The 22,385-nt window shown below is 44.6% G+C and overlaps 1 protein-coding gene across 10 annotated transcripts in view; it reads right to left on the reverse strand.

The window, feature by feature from the left end:
- Positions 1 to 22,385, reverse strand: part of PDE4D (phosphodiesterase 4D) — a 622,159-nt gene that overhangs the window by 87,998 nt on the left and 511,776 nt on the right. For 8 of the 10 annotated variants that reach the window (XM_080972591.1, XM_080972594.1, XM_080972600.1 and 5 more), the window contains 3 exons: positions 20,323 to 20,359; positions 18,420 to 18,493; positions 17,422 to 17,471 (listed from right to left, as the gene is read on the reverse strand). In XM_080972591.1, the coding sequence (XP_080828717.1) occupies positions 17,422 to 17,471; positions 18,420 to 18,493; positions 20,323 to 20,359 (161 nt within the window). Of the gene's footprint in view, positions 1 to 17,421; positions 17,472 to 18,419; positions 18,494 to 20,322; positions 20,360 to 20,469; positions 20,653 to 22,385 lie in introns of those variants that run through there. The other 2 variants (XM_080972601.1, XM_080972593.1) reach the window with 2 other exon arrangements.

Raw genomic sequence — 22,385 nt, forward strand, 5'->3', positions numbered from 1 at the left:
CAGCCCCTTTGATCTATCCCAGAGGTGACGCTTATGGACTCTACTACAATAAGTCTTCTTGCAAAGAGGTCAAATGCACACAGGAGATCAGGCGTAATTGGTGCAAGGCAGACTGGTGCGCAAACTATGCCTGGTCTGGAGAGTGCAGATCCGGCCATGGCGACGCATGCCTTCCTTATACGATGCCTGAATTACTGCAATGCAGCCTATGCAGAGCCGCCTTTGAAGAGTACTTAGAAACCACAGTTGGTCGAGAATTCAGCCAGATTGTTAACAGAGGCAGGATATAGGGAGCATGTGAATCCCTCGCTCAAGCAGTCCTACTGGCTTGTGATTTGCTTCTGGGCAGAATTCATGGTACTGGCGATGACGTTTCAAGTCCTGATCCAACACCCCCCAGTATGCACTTGGATGGGAGCAGCGAGAAAGCCTGCTCTGTGGCTGTGCCTAGACTCTGGGACTCCGCCCAGAGGGAGGCATGTCCTGGACCTTCTTTCATGGCTTTCCAGAAACTAATGAAACCATTATTCCTTTTCAAGGCGGCTTTTGGTTTTATGGGCAGCTGTTTTGTTGTATTGGTTTTTATCTGCTGATTTAGAATAACTTATACCTGCTGCTGGCGTACTGTTCATTTCTTTACTAGCACTGTTTTTGTGCCTTAATAACTGGTGTAGTTAAAGCTGTGCCATCGATATTTTAAATGGCTGCATTATGGTGCAATTTTGTTCTCAGCAGCCTTGAATTCCTTATGATGAAAGGTGGGATATGTACGTCTTGACCAAACAGCAAAGTTTATACACAACAAAGACCCACGCCCTATTCGGCCGTGATGCCGACACGTGAGTAGGGCGCACGGCAGAGGCAGCTCATCCTGTTTCACCACCTGAGGCAAAATGGGAAAGTGCCACCCACCTGCCCCACTAAAGACTTCCTTACCAGGGTCACGTGGCTGCAGCTTCCAGCGAGATTTCACAAGAGCCCCACGAGATCACGAGGAGGCCTCACACAACCTTCCAGAGACCCTAGTAAGCAAGGCACTCTCAAGTATGATCTCACAGGGCTCTCAAAATATCTGGTTGGAACCCAAAAGCCACCATAGCCACTTAGCCTCACTTCTCTAGTGGCAGCAGAGGGGCACCCCTTGTATGTTGCTGCCTGAGGCAGCTGCTCAGTCTGCCTCATAGATGGTCCGGCCCTGGTGTGCTAAGCTCCACCCGCTGCATTTCTATGCCTGTCACTCTCCATGATTTGGAGGGTGAAGTCCGAAGCAGGGAGCATTCTCTACCATTGAGCAGATAACAAAGGACAGGAACTGTTTGGTGGTGGTACCAAAACTGTGGAAAACACCTGCGGGAGATTCATTAGCTACAGGTTGAGAGCCTATTTATTCAAGCCAGCTTTTAATGTTTAAGTGATCTTCTGCCTCCTATACAAGGCACAAATTAGGAATTGGGTCTATTGGGTGGCCCTCAGCTAAATTCTACTCAGCGTAGACCCATTGAAATAACAGACATGTTCATTAATTTCAGTGGTTCAACTCTGAGAAAACTTGATTGACTACCACCAATTGTTTTTATGTTTGTGAGTGCATTTATATTTTTTGAATGGGTGTTGTTGTGTACTGTACTTTTGGGGACAGGGGAGTTACAAATCTCTTTGAATATATTTCACTGAAATACAGGATAAAAAAAAACCTAATAAGAAAATAATGTCTATCTCAAACATCATTTTTCTCAAAGAGTGTTCTAAATCCCAAAGACATCTGAAGGCGAATTTCCATGCTAAAACATTGGCTTGGAAATACAATTCTATTTCTGTTCTCTGTGATGATGGACTAGAAATTGATGTTCTGTTGCTGTATTAATATTTCCACTCTGCTGGGAAAGGTGACATTCACTCTCCACAATTGTTTCCAAAGCATTGTTAACATCTAAGGCGGCAATCCTACATAGACACTAGGATTGGGAAGCCTTTTTTCAGCCCACGGCTCACATTCATTTCTGGTTAACCTTCTGAGGTACATGGAAGGTGCCAGATGCAAATGTGGCTTGAACAATGGAAATAGCTCTTTGCTTTATATGGAAGGCTATATTCCAGCTACATAAATATCGTGTTTTATACACCTCCCTCCAAATCTCTCCATCCTAGAGCAGGGACAAGTGTGTTGTGGGGGGAAGGAGAAGGGCCAGAGGGGAATCCTCAGGGGTGGAAGGAGGGGCCCAAGGGGTCAGATGTTCCCAATTCCTGCTGTAATTCAATGTGTTGGTACTGACCTTTAAAGCCCTAAATGGCCTCTGCCCAGTATACCTGAAGGATCGTCTCCACCCCCATCGATCTGCCCAGACACTGAGGTCCAGCGCCTGAGGGCCTTCTGGCAGTTCCCTCACTGAGAGAAGTGAGGCTACAGGGAACCAGACAGAGGGCCTTCTTGGTAGTGGTGCCCGCCCTGTGGAACGCCCTCCCATCAGATGTTAAGGAAATAAACAATTATCTGACTTTTAGAAGACATCTGAAGGCAGCCCTGTTTAGGGAAGTTTTTAATGACTGATGTTTTAGTGTGTTCTTAATATTTTGTTGAGAGCCACCCAGAGTGGCTGGGGAAACCCAGCCAGATGGGCGGGGTATAAATGATAAATAATAATAATAATAATAATAATAATAATAATAATAATAATTTGCATCTATTTGGAATTAATTTTCCATGAGCTTTGTTGGAGTTGCTTCTGAGAAAACATGCGTAAGACTGATTTCTCTAAGGAAGACTCTCAACCCAGATTGGAAAACCTTGTGTTAAAGAATCTGAACTTGTGGGAAGAAGTGTGGAGTGGCAGATAGATTGCTTGGCTTGGGGCTGGAGAGATCTGGGTTCGAGTTCCTCCTCAACAAAAGACCTCCCTGGGTGACCTTGGACCAGGCATCCTGTCCGAGAAACCTAACCGGGTGGTTTTTGAGGACAGAACGGGATAAGCCTGTGCATTATATGGGGCACGGACATACTTCTAAACATCGCCAACTTACTTTGCAATCCTATCTGCACAGAAAAGTAAACTCTACTGAATTCCAGGGGACTGGTTCCCAAGTATTACAGCTGGAAGGGGGAACCAAGCGTCACTTTTGGGCAACTTTCCAAAGGGTATGTGCCAATGGTGGGTGGGGCCAGGGGCAAATGTGAGCAGAGCAATCCATGTGAATAATTCCTTTGATCTACAGGCTAGTTTCTGCACACACTCACACATCCCTCTGCATCCTCTGCTCAGGCAAGCAAGGGGCATTATCAGGCGTTAAGGGCACAGTTCAGCCAGGCAAAGGACTCTGGGTGCTTCTGGGAGGGCAGTGACTTGAGGAGAGCCAGGCAAAGAGGCCTGGAGAGTTGTATTCAGCCTATACTCCCACCCCAGGCTTGAGATTCCCCACACATGCATGGCAGGATCGCAGCCCTAGTGGAAAATGCATGTAGATGTTAGGATCCATTAGACTTAAACAAGCCTGCCTGCCACCTTGGGGATCTTTTCCCCATCTGCCACAGTCCATGATGTACCATTTTGTGCAGGAAAGCTGTCGCCTTTCCCCGGCAATGTTCTGCAATTGCCCAACCTCTGTAATTAGCTGGCACTTAATTCTAAAAGTTCATAAAGCAAGGGAAACCAAAAAGGGCTAAACAAATTATAACAGGCTGGCAGTATTTGTCTGAAAACACCACATGTTCGCAAAATGAGGCTCCATCTGGAAAATCTTAACTTGTTTTTGCTGACTCATTACTGCCGACGGCTCATTATTCCATGAGCGAAGGGGACAGACAGGAGATGTCAAGTGACGAGGCCAGACTGGAACCCCAGAAGCAACCAAGCTCAGGCTCAATAACTGAGCTGGATTTTCCTCTTGGTCTATGTTAACTCTCAACTTCTTTCATTGTGATAAAAGCAAGGAGAGCACCCTTTTCTTAGATTCAAAAGAACTACTTATCTGCTCTCTGGAAGCAAACTTTCCTAAGTATGGAGGCCTGGATGGAAGATGGTAACACCAATGACAAACCCGGGCAAGGGAGGCCCAGTGCAATGGGTCATTTGTTCCCCCCTTCCCTTCCAAAGATGGGTGGATTGCCAGTGTGGTGTAGTGGTTAAGAGCGGTGCACTCGTAATCTGGTGAACCGGGTTTGCTTCCCCGCTCCTCCACATGCAGCTGCTGGGTGACCTTGGGCTAGTCACACTTCTCTGAAGTCTCTCAGCCCCACTCACCTCACAGAGTGTTTGTTGTGGGGGTGGAAGGAAAAGGAGAATGTTAGCCGCTTTGAGACTCCTTAAGGGGAGTGAAAGGTGGGATATCAAGTCGTCCTCCTCCTCCTCCTCCTCCTCCTCCTCCTCCTCCTCCTCCTCCTCCTCCTCCTCTTCTTCTTCTTCTTCTTCTTCTTCTTCTTCTTCTTCTTCTTCAGCATCCTCCACCCCAATCATTGACCACGGTGGCCGGCTCTGATGGGTGTTGGGAGTCCAACCACATCTGGAGGGCCAAAGGCGCCCCATCCTTGCTGTACAGCAGTGTTTCCCAAAGTTGGGTCTCCAGCTGTTTTTCGACTACAACTCCTATCATCCCTGCCTAGCAGTACCAGTGGTCAAGCATGGTTGGGAACTGTAGTCCAAAAACAGCCTTAGACCCAAGTTTGGGAAACACTGCTCTCCAGGAATGCTCAATGGAGCATCAATCTGGAGGAAGAGATCTGCAGGGATCTCCAAAGGCAGCCACTTGCGTGTTCCAAAAGCCCAACTGTTGAATGTTAGATCACATAAGGCAGGAGTGGGGAGACCCTGCTCAACTGAAGGGCTGCATTCCCTATTGGACAGCCTTCCAGCAGACAGTGGTGGGTGGAGCCAGAGGCAAAAGTGGGTGGAGCAACAAATGTAAACTTTACCTTTGCACAGTAGCCTAAACACACACAGAGACAGCCTAGATAGCTCAGTTGCTTGGAGCATGGTGCTGATAGCATCAAGGTTACAGGTTCAATCCCTGTATGGGACAACAGCATATTCCATTGCAAGGGGTTGGACTAGTTGGACACCACCAAATTTTAAGAGTGAGGTAGGACTCTGGCAGCAGCTCTTCAAGATCTCAGCCACAGGTCTCTGCTGTCCTCCTTTAAAAAAAAAAGAACTGGAGCTACCAGGAAGTAAACTTGCGACCTTCTACACGCCAAGCACGTGCTCTGTCCTTGAGCTATGGCCCTGCTCAGTTCTATGGATGTGCCATTAGGCTGATGAAGTTCCTCTTCGAGTTGAAAGCTCTACATTGAAATCTAGGCACAAGCATTGACGTGGACATGTGTTCTCACACTTCTCAAGACATTCCATTGCAACCAATATTTGGCTCTCGGTTGCAGAGAAGAGCTGGTGAAAGCTCAACTGCTTATGTTTACGAGCAAATAAAAAATTTGAAGTATTCACCACTATGGTGTGGTGACGAAAGGATTAAAGAATAAATGCACCAAACCAAACCGATCCTGCATGTATTGTTTCCAGTTGCGGTACACAAGCGACACAGGGCAGATTTAAGTTACTGTGTTATATGACTGCATTTTCCCGTCAAGGGCAATCAGATATATCCCAGCCGTGAGTTTCGATGCACACTTGCACACACACATACCCATTCTGTGTCCTGCGGCTTGCCAGGTGCTTGACATACAGTTTTCCCTGGATTTGTTGTTGTTGTTCTTTGGTATGCCCCAACAGGTAGCAAAATCAGGAGGTTCCCAGCCCTTTAGCAGCTGCCATGCATGTCTGGAGGGCTGCATTTCCCTTGGTGAGTCACAGGTGGTGCAGGCCTGAACCAAAACATCAAATACTGCTCCAGAAACACCGGTTTGTGGCAGCAGGGCATATGGGGTGGCCTGGGGCAATGTTATATATATGGGAGGATTTGCAGGCGCTTGCCTTTGTTCATGCCAAGCCAAACCATGTCTGTCCCCCCCCCCCCCAAAGAATCTTTTGTGTGGGCTCAACTCCTCCACCTGCATTTCTTCTTCTTCTTCTTCTTCTTCTTCTTCTTCTTCTTCTTCTTCATAACTGCTCCAACAGGTCCCTGCTTTGATACCAAAATATTGTGGGTCTCCAAAATACCTCCTTTTTCATTTTTAAAATATTTCTGAAGGGTCCCCCAGTTATTTTTCCTAAAGGTTCCTCACTGGGATGCGCCTTGTCAGTGGTCACGGATGTTTGGGAATTGTAGTCCAAAAATTGATGGTGGTTTGTTTTTTTGTTTTTTAAAGTTTGCAATTTTTAATTTTTAAAAAACTGAAAATAATAATTCAGTTTTTTGATAGACTGAGATTATATTCCTTGTATTAGGGGGCTGTTATGGGGATTTTTTTTTCATGTTTTCATGCATCTATATTAAATTAATGGCTTTTTAAAAAATGCTATGCTCTGTGTGTGTATACGTGTAAGTGTGTGTGTGTGTGTGTGTATAAATGTGTTGTAAATTGTTTTGAGATCTTGGGGTAACAAGCAACTAAGAAATAACAACGCCAGCAGCAACAATTCTGTAAAAGAGTGTAAAATAGCTGCCGGGACAGCCTTCGGAAAGGCAGCCTTGCAAGCAGCATTCCTTGACACACCCCCTTTGGCCACACCCACTGAGACATGCAGCCCCCTCAGAAGATTGCCCATGGGTTACGCTGGACCTTAGCTCCCCCCCCCCCCAATATCCACCCCTGAAGTATGTAGCTAGCTGGCCACTCCCTGACCACAAAATGCTTCTAAAAATACGAAATAAGGTTGCAGCAACCAGCACCCGCTCTGGTGGGCATACTGGACCATACTGCTGACATGGGCATCTGACTGCTACTTCTCCCATCGCCAGCCGCTCTCTGGGTGGGCCATATGAGAAGCCGCTCCTGGGAAAGGAATTGCTGAATTAACCAATTGAACTGGAATACAAAAAAGGGAGGTGAGAGGAGGTCAGAGAAGCAAGGAAATGAAATGTAAGATACGGAAGGATTAATTTGTTTTTAAGTGTTTCTTTTCTATTTTTTTTCCTGTACCTTGTATTTTGTATGTTTTTTTAATATATATATATTTTTCCTAGTTTCTTTTCTCTTTAACTATGTAATTTTTTGTTTTTGAAATTTTAATAAATATCATTTTTTAAAAAAAAAAAAAAAAGAGAAGCCGCTCCTGCCCTGCTGAAATGCCCCTCTTCTGCACAACCTATTAATGAAGGTGCACGAGGCCTGTCCACTTTTTCAGCCGGCCACCCAAGCTCTACAGATGGGAGTCGTTAAGTCTGAAATCACATGACATTTTACTAGCAAAATAAAATATTGTGGCTCAGCAGTTTTATCTAGAGTACTGCAGCCAATCAGTTCTAAGCTGTTAGATGTTCCAGTTGAAACAGGGTCAGGCCGGGGCATAGAGGAGAGAACCCTGGCAAAAGCTGGAAACAACACTCAAAAGTAATATCAAAGTTCTGGGAAGGGTTTTCAGGAGCAGAACCTCTAGCACGTTATCCTACGCAGAGTGGAGTCAGCTCTCTGATATGCATTTTACTTCAATTATTTCCCTACAAAACAAATACAGTTTAAACAAACAAACCGATTTTCACACAGAAAACTAGCTCGTACAGACGGCAGGAAAGTATGAGCAAACAAAGAGCAATCGTTGCAATTTAAGCAAATATAAATAATTGGCAAACAAAAACTTTTACTGCTGTTTCTTTCTTGCAAATGCAAACCCAGAGAAACTGTGGCAGAGAAACCAGCGCTATGGAAAACAGCAGGGAGGGGGCGGAGGGAGAGAGAGAATGTCCTCATGCAGTAGATGAGGATCAACATCTGGAACATTTTACCCATCAAAGTGAAAGGCCCGGGATATTACACACAGTTCCATCATCAAAAGCCCTGCTCGGTAACATGATAGATGCAGAACGAAGTCTGACCAAGGGGACTGCCCGCTCTGCGGTGTCCTCAGACAACCTTCTCTCTGAACCTCTGCTACATACAAGGGAGAAGCCGTGCTTCATATTTCGTTCTTGCTCAACAAAATAAGTCACGCTTTTCCCTGCTTCCCATGTCTTTGGCAGTTTCCCTTTCCTCCGTCCCGCTTGCTTTCACGGCAGTCATTCCCTTTAAAACAAAAAAAGCACCACCTATTGCATTGCATTCCCAGCTCCGCGGTTGGATCCTGTCCCAGCTGGATCTCTCTCCTCTGTGTGTCAGACCTTTCCACACCCCGTGAATAATGTTTGGTCAGGATGTGCAACTTGGTTTATGTCAAACTGTTTTCGGGAGAATTTCCTGGTCATTTGTTTTGGCACACACTACGCTAGGCTTCCCCTCCAGGCCACCCTTTCCCCCTGTCAAGTTTTTTTTTGTGGATCTTCAGAGAACTAATTTACTCAGTAAAGGCTCCTGGTAAAAGGGCTTAGTGTGAAGGGGAATTTTAACAAGCCAGGCTAAGCTGGTAGTCCCTTGCACAATTTGACCTCTGAGTTATTTCCTGTTTCCCAAATACAGCAAGAAGTTCGCAAAAAAACAAACAGACAGCTGTAATCTTTTAACATTCATCAGGGCAGACAAAAGAAGTGGTTCTTCAAACAATGCAGTGATGACTGCTAGCTTAGATAGATTTAAAGTGGGGTTAGACAAATTTATGGGGGTCAGGTCTATCAGTGGTGATAACAGCCTCAGGGAATGTCCAGATCTCTCTAAATTCCCCTAAATTCTGGGATTCCCACAAGCACCTGGACAGTCACAACGAAAAACAGGATGCTGGACTCAATAGTTTATTGCTCTGATCCACCAGCGTTCTTCTTATTTCTACTAAATATCACACACCCCTCTTTTTTATCTATCTTTGAGCAAGAAATCCCCACATATTTCATATCTTTTCATGCCCTCTTGCCTTTTAAAAAACGAACAAGCAAAAATCCTTCAGTAGCTTTGAATCTGACACACTTGAAGAAAGCGTTTTTGAGGAGAAAGAGAAATTGATGAATTGATAGTTGTGATTCTCAAGACAGACATCAGGCAGGTGCCTTCACTGTACTGCTAAAAATGTTTTAATTATAGGAGCTGTCCTGTGTTTTTAATTTGGTGTTTAGGTTATCGTTAACTTTAATTACCTTTTGACTGTTTTAAACAATAATTGTATTGTTTTATTCTTTATTCTTTTTGTAAACTGCTCTGCGGTTTTCTTACAGTTAAGCAGAATATAAGCCATGTGAAATAATAAATAAAATAAATGATAGCACTTTGGAACTTAAATCAGCAATAACATATGTATGGCTTGGTCTCAAAGCATGATAACTGCTACACCTATGATGGTGTGTGAGAAGTCAACCTCTTCAGCTGCTCCTCTCCAGAACTGGATTTCACAAAAGTCGCCTATCCAGCAGGAAAGAGATGGTGTGGATATTTAGAGAGTAAATTTCCAGTGGGGCCTATGTTTCTTAGGTTGTGGGATAGCTCCTATACATTTTGCAAAGCAGTTTTATTTTCTGTATTTAAAATACATAGAGATGGGCACCGAGGAGGGAGAACCTACAAGCACTGCTTTGTTTAAAACCATGTTAGCCACTAAACCTCTCCAGTTTTCTATTCTCAAGGCACAGTAAACTGCAGAAATTCAGAATTAACAGCTGTAAGTGCTACAAGAAAGGAATCTTCTACTCTCTGCTGCCCTCTCATGGATTTGTAAGTGTATTTTACTATTTGCCATGTAAGTGGAGAAGGCAAAAAGAAAGTGCCCTTCTTTTACTCAAGTAATCAATTTCTACTGCAGCCATATTGTTGGCATCCATCTGTCTCAAGAGACAACGGAGTGCTCCTCCAGGGGTGAAGTCAAACAGCTACATTAGCAGCTCCAGCTCTGATGGTCTTCTGGTGGTTCCCTCACTGCGAGAAGTGAGGTTGCACGGAACCAGGCAGAGGGCCTTCTTGGTAGTGGCGCCCGCCCTGTGGAACGCCCTCTCACCACATGTCAAGGAAATAAAAAACTATCTGACTTTTAGAAGACATCTGAAGGCAACCCTATTTAGGGAAGTTTTTAATGTTTGATGTTTTATCGTGTTTTTAATATTCTGTTCGAAGCTGCCCAATCGTTACTACTACTACTACTACTACTACTACTACTACATTTGCCAGAAAAATAAAGAATAGGACAGTGGCAGTCCAGAAGAGCTTAAAGTCCAAGTTTTAACAACTAGGAAGAGACTAAAGAGAGGGCATATGTTTGCAACAGGAACAGGAAACCTGATTTTTTAGAAGTAGCATTAAATTAAAGTAAAATTGTTTGATTTGTAATAATTTGGAAAATTAATAAAAATAATTTGAAAAAAGAGAGAATAAAGAGAGGGCAAGAATAGGAAGAGATGACTGTGAACAAACTGACCTGTGTCAGTTGATGAAAAGCTGAAGTACAAGAATGACTTAGACCTCTGAGATTCCGACATAATAATAAACTGTTCATTACTGTTTGCCCTCTGCAGTCTGAGCACAGGCACATATTTTCAAGACTTTTGGCATAACTACAAAGGTTAAAAAATGTATTTTTATAAAAAGACAGGAGACAGAGGAGAGGCAGGAAGGGCAGTTCTTGCCATTTTCAGCGTTCACCTTTCCCAATTATTCTGGGCAGTACTATGCACAACTGCAACCTCTCTTCCTACTTCTGCTGAACTGAGGTCTGAGGTGGTGGAAGTATCCCAGCAAGAAGAGAACACCACACAGCTGCTTTCAACTGCGAGAAACTGGTTTCATCGGGAGGGCCCTAAATGAAAATGGTGGTGCAATTTCACTCCCCTAGCCTTTAAACTGATAATCTTTGGCCATGGAAGAGGCACACAGTGACTGCATATTAACTTTGGAGAATGCTTTGGGCTGCAGTCCATTTTTCCCTTTAATCACAACCATCAGACTCCATCAGACTCGAGAGACAATGGAACCTTAAAGACTAACAAATGTATTATGGCGTAAGCTTTCGTGGACTTGAGCCCCTGTCATCAGATGGCAAGGAGTGAAATCTTAGTTAGTGTGCATACAAAATTATAAGGTGGGAATTGAATGAGATACAGAAATGATAGCCACTGATCATTAGAGCTTAAATGCAGGTTTTAAAAAAGACACACCTTTTACAGCATTGCCAAGATGATTGTATTGTTAGGAGTTTTGGGAGTTAGAAGCTGGAAGCAGCAGGCCCACAAGCCAGAGGGAGCAAGAGCGATGCTTGATTTCTGTTTGAATCCAAGGCTGTGGCTATGGGAAAAGCAAGACCCTCTTGGGATGCTAAGGCTGTGAGCCCCTCCATCGTTGGCTCAGGTTGCATATATGTGTAAATAAACCAAATATCTCTGCTCTCCCTCATTCCAAAGGAAATACGAACCCTAGGCAAGCACCTGCAACCCCAAGCACCTGCAGTCTTGCACTGCTCCGAGATCACAGTGGAGAGCAACAGTATGACTTAGTGGATCAGGGAACCCTTCACAAGAAACCGTCTTGATAGCCCAGATATCCAGGTACAGGTAAGCTGATGAACACATTAAAATGCATGTATGTGTGTGGGGGGGGGGGGAATCATTTGTCTTGAATTTAACTCACAAGTGATGGCTTCAGTTGCTTGGTACCATCAAGCTCAATGCCATCGCTTGGGGCTTAAATTAATCAATACTGACTGGGGTCTGTGCACTTTAGGAACCCCTCCTTCCTGCTCCATTATATCTATGTGGGGAGTGATGCCCCATGCCCTGTTTTGTATGGAAGTCAGTCCTGTAAGAGCACAGGGCTACACAGTACAATACTCTGCCAAGAGTATGCCCGGCTATTCATCTGCTGGATTTTCGGTGCTTAGTCAAAGTGCAACTTTTTTCCAAAGTTGTTTTATGCTTGTTTTCTGGCTGCTGCACATGTTTTTTTTTTTATCTTTTCTTTGGCTATGTTTTAATCAAGCTGCATTTTGTTTTGGTGTATGTTTTAAATTTTTAAAAGTGATTTGAATGGCATTTTCCCTGGATATACGCCACATTTAGGCACCATTCCGATGGCAAAGAACACAGCCTACACAGTCTTGAAATAATAAAAATAGTGGACTAACTATTATTATTATTAGTAGTATTATTGACAAACTGAATGCACAATGTGCTCACCCCTAGCACCTCCCTCAGGTGAGGCACATAGAAAAGGGCATCTGATGAAGATCACAGAGTCTGAGCTGGTCCATGTGGGGGAAATGGTCATTATTGTTATTATTATTGAGATAGTGGGGTCCTGAACCACCTAAGACTTTATAGATCAAAATCAGCCATTTGAGCTGAGCACAGAAAATACCCAATAAGTCATAGTGCAGTTGGGAAAATGCCAACAAAAAAGAAACTTTAATGAAACCTCCTTAAGCCTTAGCATTTTGTTTTATTGCTTCAGTGCAAATCATGGGCATGATCCAGTCAAAGTCAAGCATCAGAATCCCATTGGTCTGGAGGGAGTTAAACCAAGTGTTTAAATTTCTACCATTGAGAACAAATGAGGCTTAAAAGTGCTTAACTCTGGCTGGACTGTGCCCAACGTGTATTATCCACCGAAGGCTTTATTTAATAAGCACGCTTCGGTGAACCTAAACTATGACTCACTGGAAGGGGGGAAACACCTTTTTGGCTGGAGAGCAAAGAAGACAAGTCAGTAAGATTTTAAAGAAGATACAGAGCTGGGGCATGCTGTGAGTGGCGGAATATGCAGGTGCTATTCACAGCCTGCAGTTACCACCAGTACAAACAACAGAAGAGGGAAATGGGGTCAGCAAGTGGGGGTGGTCATGGATCAGAAGGAACGGGATACCCCCCTTATTGAGAATGCCATTGGGCACACCAGCGGGGTAGACTGCGGTGGAAATAGAAGCTCCAGGGTAGCAATTTAGACCAGGAGAAGCCCCCATGGGAAAGGGTTAAGTACAGTTCCCCTGCACTAAGCCCTCTCCCACCACAGCCGACTTCAACTAAAAATAAACAAATCAGTCACGGATCTCCCAATATTTTGCATTGTTCAGCCTACAGCTTTTCTGTAACAATTCTGCACACACATCCAATGGAAAATACTCAGGCAAAATTCAGATACTAGCTGGAGATACTATCAGGTTCCATGAGGTGTTTCACTATTCTGGGCTCCCTAATGAAGGGCTCCAGACTTTTATTCCCATCATTCCCCTCTTGTCTTTCCTGGCCCTGGCCGGCGTTGCTCTTAATTTTTGCCCTTCTGGCCTCAGACAAACGGAGACCTCACCTGTACAGCTGTTTCTCTGTCCTGGTTCCCCGGCCTGCAGAGGCAGAGCAACAGCAGGGAAACTTACTAGCAGCAAAAGACGGCACTTCAAACACCTCTGACAATAATCTGCGAGGAGGAAAGCTGGCGCCAAATTTCTAAATTGGTGTAGGAAGGGGAGGGAAGCCTGCACCATCCCTTCTGCCTTCCTTGGCGCCCTGCCCTCATATAACGTGCATTGCCACAGCTACCAGGGTTTTATGTGCCCCGAGGAGAGATTCTATGCTTGTGCCACTCAGTCTGTTGTTATGGTAACACCTATAACATCAAATGCAGCATTATGACTAGGGATGGGCCCACCAGTTCAGGCAAAGGACCATCTGAGCCAAACCTCTGGTACATCTCACAGCTTTGGGTTGGCTTCACATTTCCTTCAGCATGCTGGAGCCAAACCGTTCAGGCACCAAAGCACACCCGTTAATTTGAAGTCTAGGCCTGGTAAAACTGGTAGGTTTTCTGACGGAAGTGAAGGAAGGCATTACAGAGGCCTGCGTGATTCTTCCAGAGGAAAATCGGTACTAAGTCCCATACTGCCTCCCTTTTTAAACAGTTTTTTAAAAAGTCTCTTAAAGGACTTTCTAGTTTGCAATGCAGTTCCAATGCAGCAATAAAAACCACTTATTGATTATGGACACAAATCTTTTAAGTTGCTGAGGACTCCAAGGAATTAAAACAAAGAGAAAATGTCAGGCTGGTATCTAATTTAAAGGACCACAATAAACCTTCAGGGGCTGTTTGGTTCTTACCCTTAGCTACAGCCAGTACTTTTTTTCTAAAAAAATGTTTAGGGGTAATCTCATTTTGACTCAAGAAAATCACCATTTTATAGTTCAAATTGGGAAAAATAAATACAGTAAATGGACAAAAGTACAAAGATTCACAAAATGTTTAGGAGCATGCATACCCCTGTGTACCCCCAGAAAAAGGGACTGGCTACAGCAGTGGGAAAGGTATTAATACCAACCATACTATAAACTATGAGTGGTTCCAGACTAGCCAAGCATAAGATCAGTTCATACTGATACATGCAATACATGCATAGGAAAATAACTGCATGGGGTATGTGGTTTTTGCTGCGTACAGCTGTTATAGGAATGGCACAAAAGCTGAGAACATTAGACAAGCCTTCTGAATCAGGTCAACAACCCATCCAGGCCAACATCCTATTCTCACAGTTGCCGGCCAGATGCCTAAGAAAAGCACAACAACACTCTCTGTCCACCTGTGATTCCCAGCATTTGGTCTTCAGAAGCATTACTGCCTCTGACTGTGCAGGCAAAGCATAGCCACCGTGACCAGCAGCTACTGATAGCCACCTCCTCTGTGAATTTGCCTTATCCTCTTTAAAAACCATGTAAGTTGGTGGCCATAGCTACCTCTCCTAGCAGCATATTTGATGGTGTGAAGAAGTACTTTCATTAGTTTGTCCTGAATCTTCAAACATTCGGCTTCACTACTGTTGTTGCTGTTGCTTACATTTCTATACCACCTTTATCTTCCAAGGATCTCAAGGTGGTGTACGTGGCTCTCCTCCTCCCCATTTAATCTTCATAAGAACCCTTTGAGGTAGGTCAGGCTAGGTGATGGTGACTGGCCCAAGGTCACCCGGTGAGCTCCATGACTCAGTGGCATTTGAACCCTGCTCTTCAAAGTCCTGGTCCAACATTCTAATCATTCCACCACACTAGTGTTATGGAGAAGGGCCACAGCATAGTGGGGGAGAACTCGCCTTGCATGCAGAGGGCTCCTGGTTCAAGCTCTGGCATCTCCAGGTAGAGCTTTCTCACACTAGGTATATACCCCTCTATCACATCTCCTCTTACACGCCTTTCCTCTAAACTCAAAAGCTCCAAAATGTTGCAATCTTTCTTCATAGGGGAGTTGCCCCATCCACTTAATCATTGGGGTTGCCCTTCTCTAAACCTTTCCCAGCTCTGCAATATTCTTCTTGAGGCAAGGGTGATGAGGTGAGCTGGGCGCACCCCCATCCACCAGTTCATTGTAAATTATGTAAATTATGAAGGTGCTGAATTATCTTTTAACTCAGGGGTTTGACAAGAAGCTAAAATGTAGCTTCACCTGTATTAAGCCGCCTTTGTGGACTCATCTAGACCAGAATTTTAATCATGCATAATATAAAGCGGTAAGCGCAGACGAGGGCATCCTTTAAAAAGTTAATCACAACCATAAACCTGAGAGTTCCTGTCTGTGACAAGTACCAAGGCATTTTCTACACTGATTTAGCAACAATAGCATTTTCAAAGATGGGCTTTTCCAGTAACTGAGGGCCAAGCTAGATGAGATGCTGTTCGCACAATTAGTGATGGCAGCAAAGGGCTTTTAAAAAGTAAATTGCAGAAATTGATGCCTCAATCACAGAAAGAGCATGGGGTGGTGGCCAAGGGTTAAGGCATCCTACCTCTCTCACCAGGTCCTGATTAGGACTGGTACAGCCACACACAGTAAGAATCGACTTTTTAAAGCTACATAAGGAGACCCTGTTCAGTCCAGCCTCCTCTTCACATAGTGGCCAACCAAAAACCTATGGGAAGCCTGCCTGCAGGACCTAAGCACAAGAGTCGTCTCCCCACCAGTTGTTTTCCAGCAACTGGTGCTCAGAAGCATATTGCCTCTGCCCATGGATGTGGTGCATATCCAGTCAGCCTTACCCTCCACTCAGGCCGTCCCTAATTGTGTGAATGGTGTCGCACGTAGTTTGGGCATCAGACTGGCAAACACTTAATTCGCTCCCAGGTGTGTGTAAAGGGGCAACCCCTCTCTCACACAAACATTGCTATTCCATTCCATGGAAGGTGAAATGAGGCAAAGCTAACATATTGAAACAAAAGTCGAAGTCTCAATTACTGAAAACAATGGGGTCGACAATCTGCCATGAATGTTGGAGGATTATCACCATCATCATGACTTCATGTAACCAATACAGTTTTCAAAAGCGGTGTCCCGAGCACACCCAGATCAAGGAGGGCAAATGGCTGGTAGTTTCTAGTTCTTTATGGACTAAGCATTTGCTTACAGTAGCTCCAAAAGTGCACAGAACTTGCACATACACGCTTCTTGCAATTAAGTAGCTGACACCCCCTCTCTCCCCAGGCTTGTGCTCTGGGCTGGACTGCTGGAGGAACCGCATAACCACACCTCCACCCACGCATGTGCAAGCAACCTTGTGGTCATTATCGGAGGGCCTTCTTCAGTTGCCTCCCCCATGAGAGGTCCGGAGGGTGGCAACATGGAATGGGCCTTTTCTGCGGTGGCTCCCTATTTGTGGAATGCTCTCCCCAGGGAGGCCTGCCTGCCACCTTCATTACATGTCTTTAGGCGCCAGGTGAAAACGTTTCTGCAACCAGGCATTTGGCTGATAAACATTCCATGGCCTTTTACATCATGTTTGTGGGCAGCAGGCCCAGCTATACGTTAGCAGGCCTGGAGCTCTGCATTCCTTGTTTGCAATATTTATACCCCAGTTTTCATTTCTCAGTCAAAATACAGGCAGAGAACAAAGGGTTTTCCAGGTGGTGTCCCATCCAGGCACTAAACAGGCCCAACCCTGGCTTAGTTTCAGCAAGGTGCGCTCACTGTCATGTTCAATCCCATTTAAATTATTGCCCCGACCAGAAGGCATACTGGGAATAACAGCTGCGAGTTGCCCATCATGCTAATTTCCCACAATGCCTCAATGCAGCACCACTCAAGGCATTGTGTGAAATTTTAAATGGCAGGTGGCTTCCCAGACCCAACCACTACCACTGCAGGAAGGAAATTACACCGTAGCATACCTTGGCTATCACAGAAGTGGAAATGCTATGGGCTAAGAGAAGGCTTTTATGGGCTTTAAAAAATGCTCAGTTAACACATGTCCACAAGTATTTTACAAACCAACTATGTATCATCCAGACTATAGAAAGCTGTGGCCCAGAGCTTTCCAAACCGTGTGTCGCGACACGTTAGTGTGCCGGCTGCAGTGTGTAGGTGTGTCGTGTAAACGCTCCCCACACTCCTCCCAGGGCTGGAAAGGGATTAGTTTAACCACTGGTTTGCTAGTAAAACTGAATTATAAAACAATACAATCTCATTGAAAAGGTATGACCAAATCAAGCCACATTAAGTTGTCTTACCTGTTATGGTCGCTTTGTTGATGGATGGTTGGTTACACATGGGTGACCGTCTGATAGAAAAGAGGGAGGAAATGTAAGTCCTCAGCATAAAACCATTTTTATCAGTGTCACTGGTGATTTTTTGGGGAGGGGGGTAGGGATCATGACATCAGCACAGAATTAAGCTGCCACAGGCATCAGGAAGGGAATGGGGGAATTGAACATGTGGTTGCAATTTCATCTGTGGCCATGCATTTGATGCCACTTGCAATTTTGGACTTGGTGGGAAAAGGTTAGCATGGACAGAGTAGCACATGCATTTGGCCAGAAGCCATTCCAAACCTAGAACTAGCAGCTGGCTCATCGTGTGTACAGCCCAGCTCACTGCAGCGACCTTTCTCTATGCTGTTATGTACATCAGCCCACAGCCATGCTGGCTGAGACTCATGGGAGTTGTAGTCTGAACAGCTGAAGGACACCAGGTGGAGGAAGGCTAGTGTACATGGTAGAACGGAGTAATGACACAAAACAAAGGGATATGTTGACATTTCTGCTGGTAGCTGCTCATTCAGAAATTGCTAAATGGTGGCATTCTGCAGCAGGCCTGTCGACAGATTCACAATATGCTCAGGTGTGGTCCGTTGCTCTGGCCCAGAAATTGACCTGTCAAGTCAGGGCAGCCAAAGGCAAGAGGAGTCCTTTATCCTATTACAACACTTGACATCCATTCATCTTCCATATGACAGGGTGATCAATTGAGACCACCTCCTCAGACCTCCAGAAACATCTGCAGGGACTTATTGGACTAGACTTAAATGTGCATTATAAACTTGTTCTATATAGTGGTTCTAACTTCAAGCTGCTGTTATGCTTTTTCCCCAAGAAATGACAGACTAGCTGCTATGGTTGTTGCTTATTGTATTTTGTATTAGGTTTATTATTTGTGGAAAAAGCAATAAAGCAAAAATGAAGGGTACATTAACTCAAAACGTTAGGAAGGAGGAAAAGGCCACACTCACTTGCTAGGTGCTCGATCCGGCAGGTTGGTTAATGCAGCAAAATTATTCCGTACAGTACGTAAGCTGGCCAGCACCTGTAGCAAATAAAGTGGATGCTTCACTCTCAGTTTCACCAGGTGTGCTACCCATCTCTCTCTGCTCCACTGGTCAACAAGCCGAAGGCTTTCTAAACAATCTCTTAAAACTTTCCAGGATTATTTTGGTGTCTGAAGCCTTTGACCGTTACTTCACAACGAAGCTTTTGAAATGCAAGAACAATCATTTTGTCGCTTTCCTTCTCACAAAAGAAGCCATTATTTGTTTTAAAAGCAGCCTTGTTCAAAGAAGACAAAAATTCTGTATAAAACACTCTTTGTTTCTCTGAAATTACAGAGCTTCGAAAAGAATGGTCTACTGATGTCCACTGCCATTTGCACCAGAATTATCCCAGCAGTTAACAACTGCACAATATGATCCTCTCACACTTGACATTCATATAAAGTTGTTAGCAAATAAATCCACGTCACCCTGATTTGCCGGCACCAAACAGGTGTGTGTGTGTGTGTGCGCGCACGCGCAAAAATTGGAAGCACACCTTTAAGTACCTGGGCTGGAATAGTACTTCTAGTGATCTAAAATGGCAACAGTTTGGGGCATAGAATCTCAAATGCACTAGTACCTTGAACATTCACAAACTGCTGGTGTGGCACTGCTGATCACCTGTGTTGGGGCAGAGATGGCAAACAGTGTGCCCTTGCTTCAGACCCACATTAAGAGGTGCTTTGCACCATCAGGGCTCACCATGCTTCAAAATCAGTTCACTGAACAGCATGGCAGTCTGATGTTCAAAGAAAAGAAGTTTCTTTTTTGAGGAAACTCCCACCTACCCACCCTTCCACTGGGTTACTGCATGTTCTTTGTGTGAGCCTATGCAGCTCCTTAGAGAGCCAGTTTGATATAACAATTAGCATGTCACATTAGGACTAGGGGGAGCTGGCTTCAAATCCCCCCACAGCCATGAACTCACTGAGTGATCTTGGGCCGGTTCCGAACTCTCAGACCGGGGACACACCATGCACTTAAAGCATATCCCCCTCCAAAGGATCATGGGAACTGTGGTTTGCACCTCACAGAGCCACAGTTCCCAGCACCCTTAACAAATCACAATTCCCAGGACCCCTTTTTGGGGAGGGGTGGGTGCTTCAAATGTATAGTGTGTATGCAGCCTCAGTTTAGTGCAGGCTTCCTCAACCTCGGCCCTCCAGATGTTTTTGGCCTACAACTCCCATGATCCCTAGCTAGCAGGACCAGTGGTCAGGGATGATGGGAATTGTAGTCTCGAAACATCTGGAGGGCCGAGGTTGAGGAGGGCTGGTTTAGTGTTACTGTGAGGATAAAATTGGGAGGCAGAATCATGTCTACCACTTTGAGCTCCATAGAGGAAAGGTGGGGTTCAAATGTAGCAAACAAATACAGTGGTACCTCGGTTTAAGAACAGCCCTGTTTGTGAACTATTTTGTATAAGAACTCCGCAAAAACGGAAGTAGTGCTCCGGTTAGCGAACTTTACCTCGGTCTACAAACAGAATCCGAACGGTGGAAGGGCACCAGCGGCGGGAGGCCTCATTAGGGAAAGCGTGCTTTGTTTAAGAACGGCTTTGGTTTAAGAACAGATTTCCGGAACGGATTAAGTTCGTAAACCGAAGTACCACTGTAAATACAATTTAGATGGTAGACATCATCAGATTTCTTTCTAAGCGCCTCTAAGCAATACAATTTAGCCTTGGAAGTGGTTCCATTTCAGAATGTTATTTTTGGAACATCATAGTAATAATAACAAAAGCTGTAGCTCATCCAAAGCCTGAAAACTGTTTCCCCCATTTGATCCTTTCATATACGGCTACATCATGGCATGTGGAGCCTACCTGAGCAAACGGTGTCACAATCAAGTCATCTCCATGTCTGAAAAATAAAACAGCAAAGTAATCAGTATCAGATGGCTTTGCTCCCCTCCATCAGGTTCAAAATGATACATTATTCTTTATTCATCTTGTCCTCAACTACTTTCTCACCGTGGATTCATTCCAGCTGTGCTATCTGAAGTAACTTTGGGGTGGACAAGCACCTATGACTCCAGTGTGGCTTTTTAAAGACTTGCACACAGCTGTAGAGAACAGATAAATGAGCAAAGATTGAGTGCTCAGGGTTGTGTTCCTTTAAACTCAGGGAAATCCTGCATCCCAAAAAAAAAAAAACAAGCCAGGCATGCCCTGGCAGTTGGTAGCGCCCACAGTTACTTTTCATTGGAGAGGCCAGCCCACTGGAACACCAAAAGTGATTTGCATTAAGTGTTAACGAAAGGATAACCATTTGCGAGGTTCGGACAAGCTGGTAACTGCAGATGACAGGGAAGTGTTTCATAGGCTAATAAAAACCCAGTAAAACTTTTCAACTGACTCACATGTCCTCAGTGTTACGGAGAGTGTGCTGTTGCTGGAGCAACCGTACCCACATCACATTGTGACGTAGGAGTAAAGTTATCAGGGTGACGTCTCTTAGCCGGAGGGGGGAGGGGGAAGCAAGGAGGTCACCCAGACTCTTGCGGGGGAAAAACACCTTCCGTCAAGCCCAAAGTATTTATCACTCTCATATAAATAAAACTGCAGAGTAACACAAAAGTTGGCACATGGGTTACATATGAGTCTTTTCCTCTTAAGTTACTAGGGTCATTGGCCAACCTAAGAAGGACATCAACTAGAGAGATTACATACTATATAAAATCACTCATTTTTTATTTATTTTTTAAATGGAAATGCTCTCGAAGAGGGAAACATTCAGGCCAAGCTTTCCAACGCATCCTCACAAACTCTGGCAACCCATAATTGAATACGAATAAGACCTGCCAAAACATGCCTTGGGTAGATTCCAAACAGAGATAAAGGTGGCAATTCTGTGAAGAGCTAATTCCAGACGTAACCAACTGCAAGATTGCAGCCTATGGCTCCATCTCTGACTGCGAGGGAGGAGGAACCCTCGTAAAGGAACGCAAATTGAACTGTTGCTTGTGCTGTTGAGGATGAAAGACATGGTTCTACTTAACTTCTGATACAGAATCCTAGGATTGTGCTGTTGTGGTTTACATTGATGTCCTGTTTTCTCCCCTGTTACCTGCTCTGCAAGCCTCTGCAGACACCCACAGAAGATTCACAGCTATAGAGGATCATTGGAGCAACAACTAAACTCTGGTTTTGTCATGAGAACGAGGCAGACATATGAATAGCTCTTTTAACAAGCAAATCAGACCTTTCTTCTTGTTTCTGCTCACAGCAAGACTGTGAGATAGGTCAATCTCCTTTCCATTTTAGAGACTTCTTGAAGCCACGTAATAATTCCGTGCTCAAAATAGGGGGCTGTAAAACCAGACTCTGTAAATTCAAGTGAGACCCTAGGGTGGGCTGAAAGGGGAGAATGCATTGCTCATGACCCAACATGGCAGACTCTCAACATCTAAACAAAATCAAAACCTCTAACAAAGACAAGAAAACCAGAACGACCTCGCTGTCTCTTAAGCAGGCACAAACACGTTCACATGATTTGGCCTAACACTATAATCACCACACCAAGCTAGAGGAAGTCTGGCACCAATGAAGAAGCAATACAATATTTAAATGGTCTTATGAAACATACATTCAAACTGGCTATTAGAGACATGACAAATCAGCTGAAAGTTAAGTGCTATTAAACCCAAGAGTCCATTAAATCCATGTTAACTGCTCTCAATTTGAGAGGGCAGCAACTATCAGTCTGTAGGACTAATCCATCCCATTGGTTAGGGAACAGTCGCCAGTCACAGAATTGTAGAATTGGAAAGGGCCATGAGAGTCATCTAGTCCACCCGCTGCAATGTAGGGCTTGAACCCATGACCTTGAGATTGGGAATCTCATGCTCTACTGAATTAGCTATATGGGAAGTGCAAGTGCCAAGCAC

This window comes from Podarcis pityusensis (genome assembly GCF_964106645.2).
Source record: "Podarcis pityusensis genome assembly, chromosome: 11".
Classification (NCBI taxonomy): Eukaryota; Metazoa; Chordata; class Lepidosauria; order Squamata; family Lacertidae; genus Podarcis; species Podarcis pityusensis.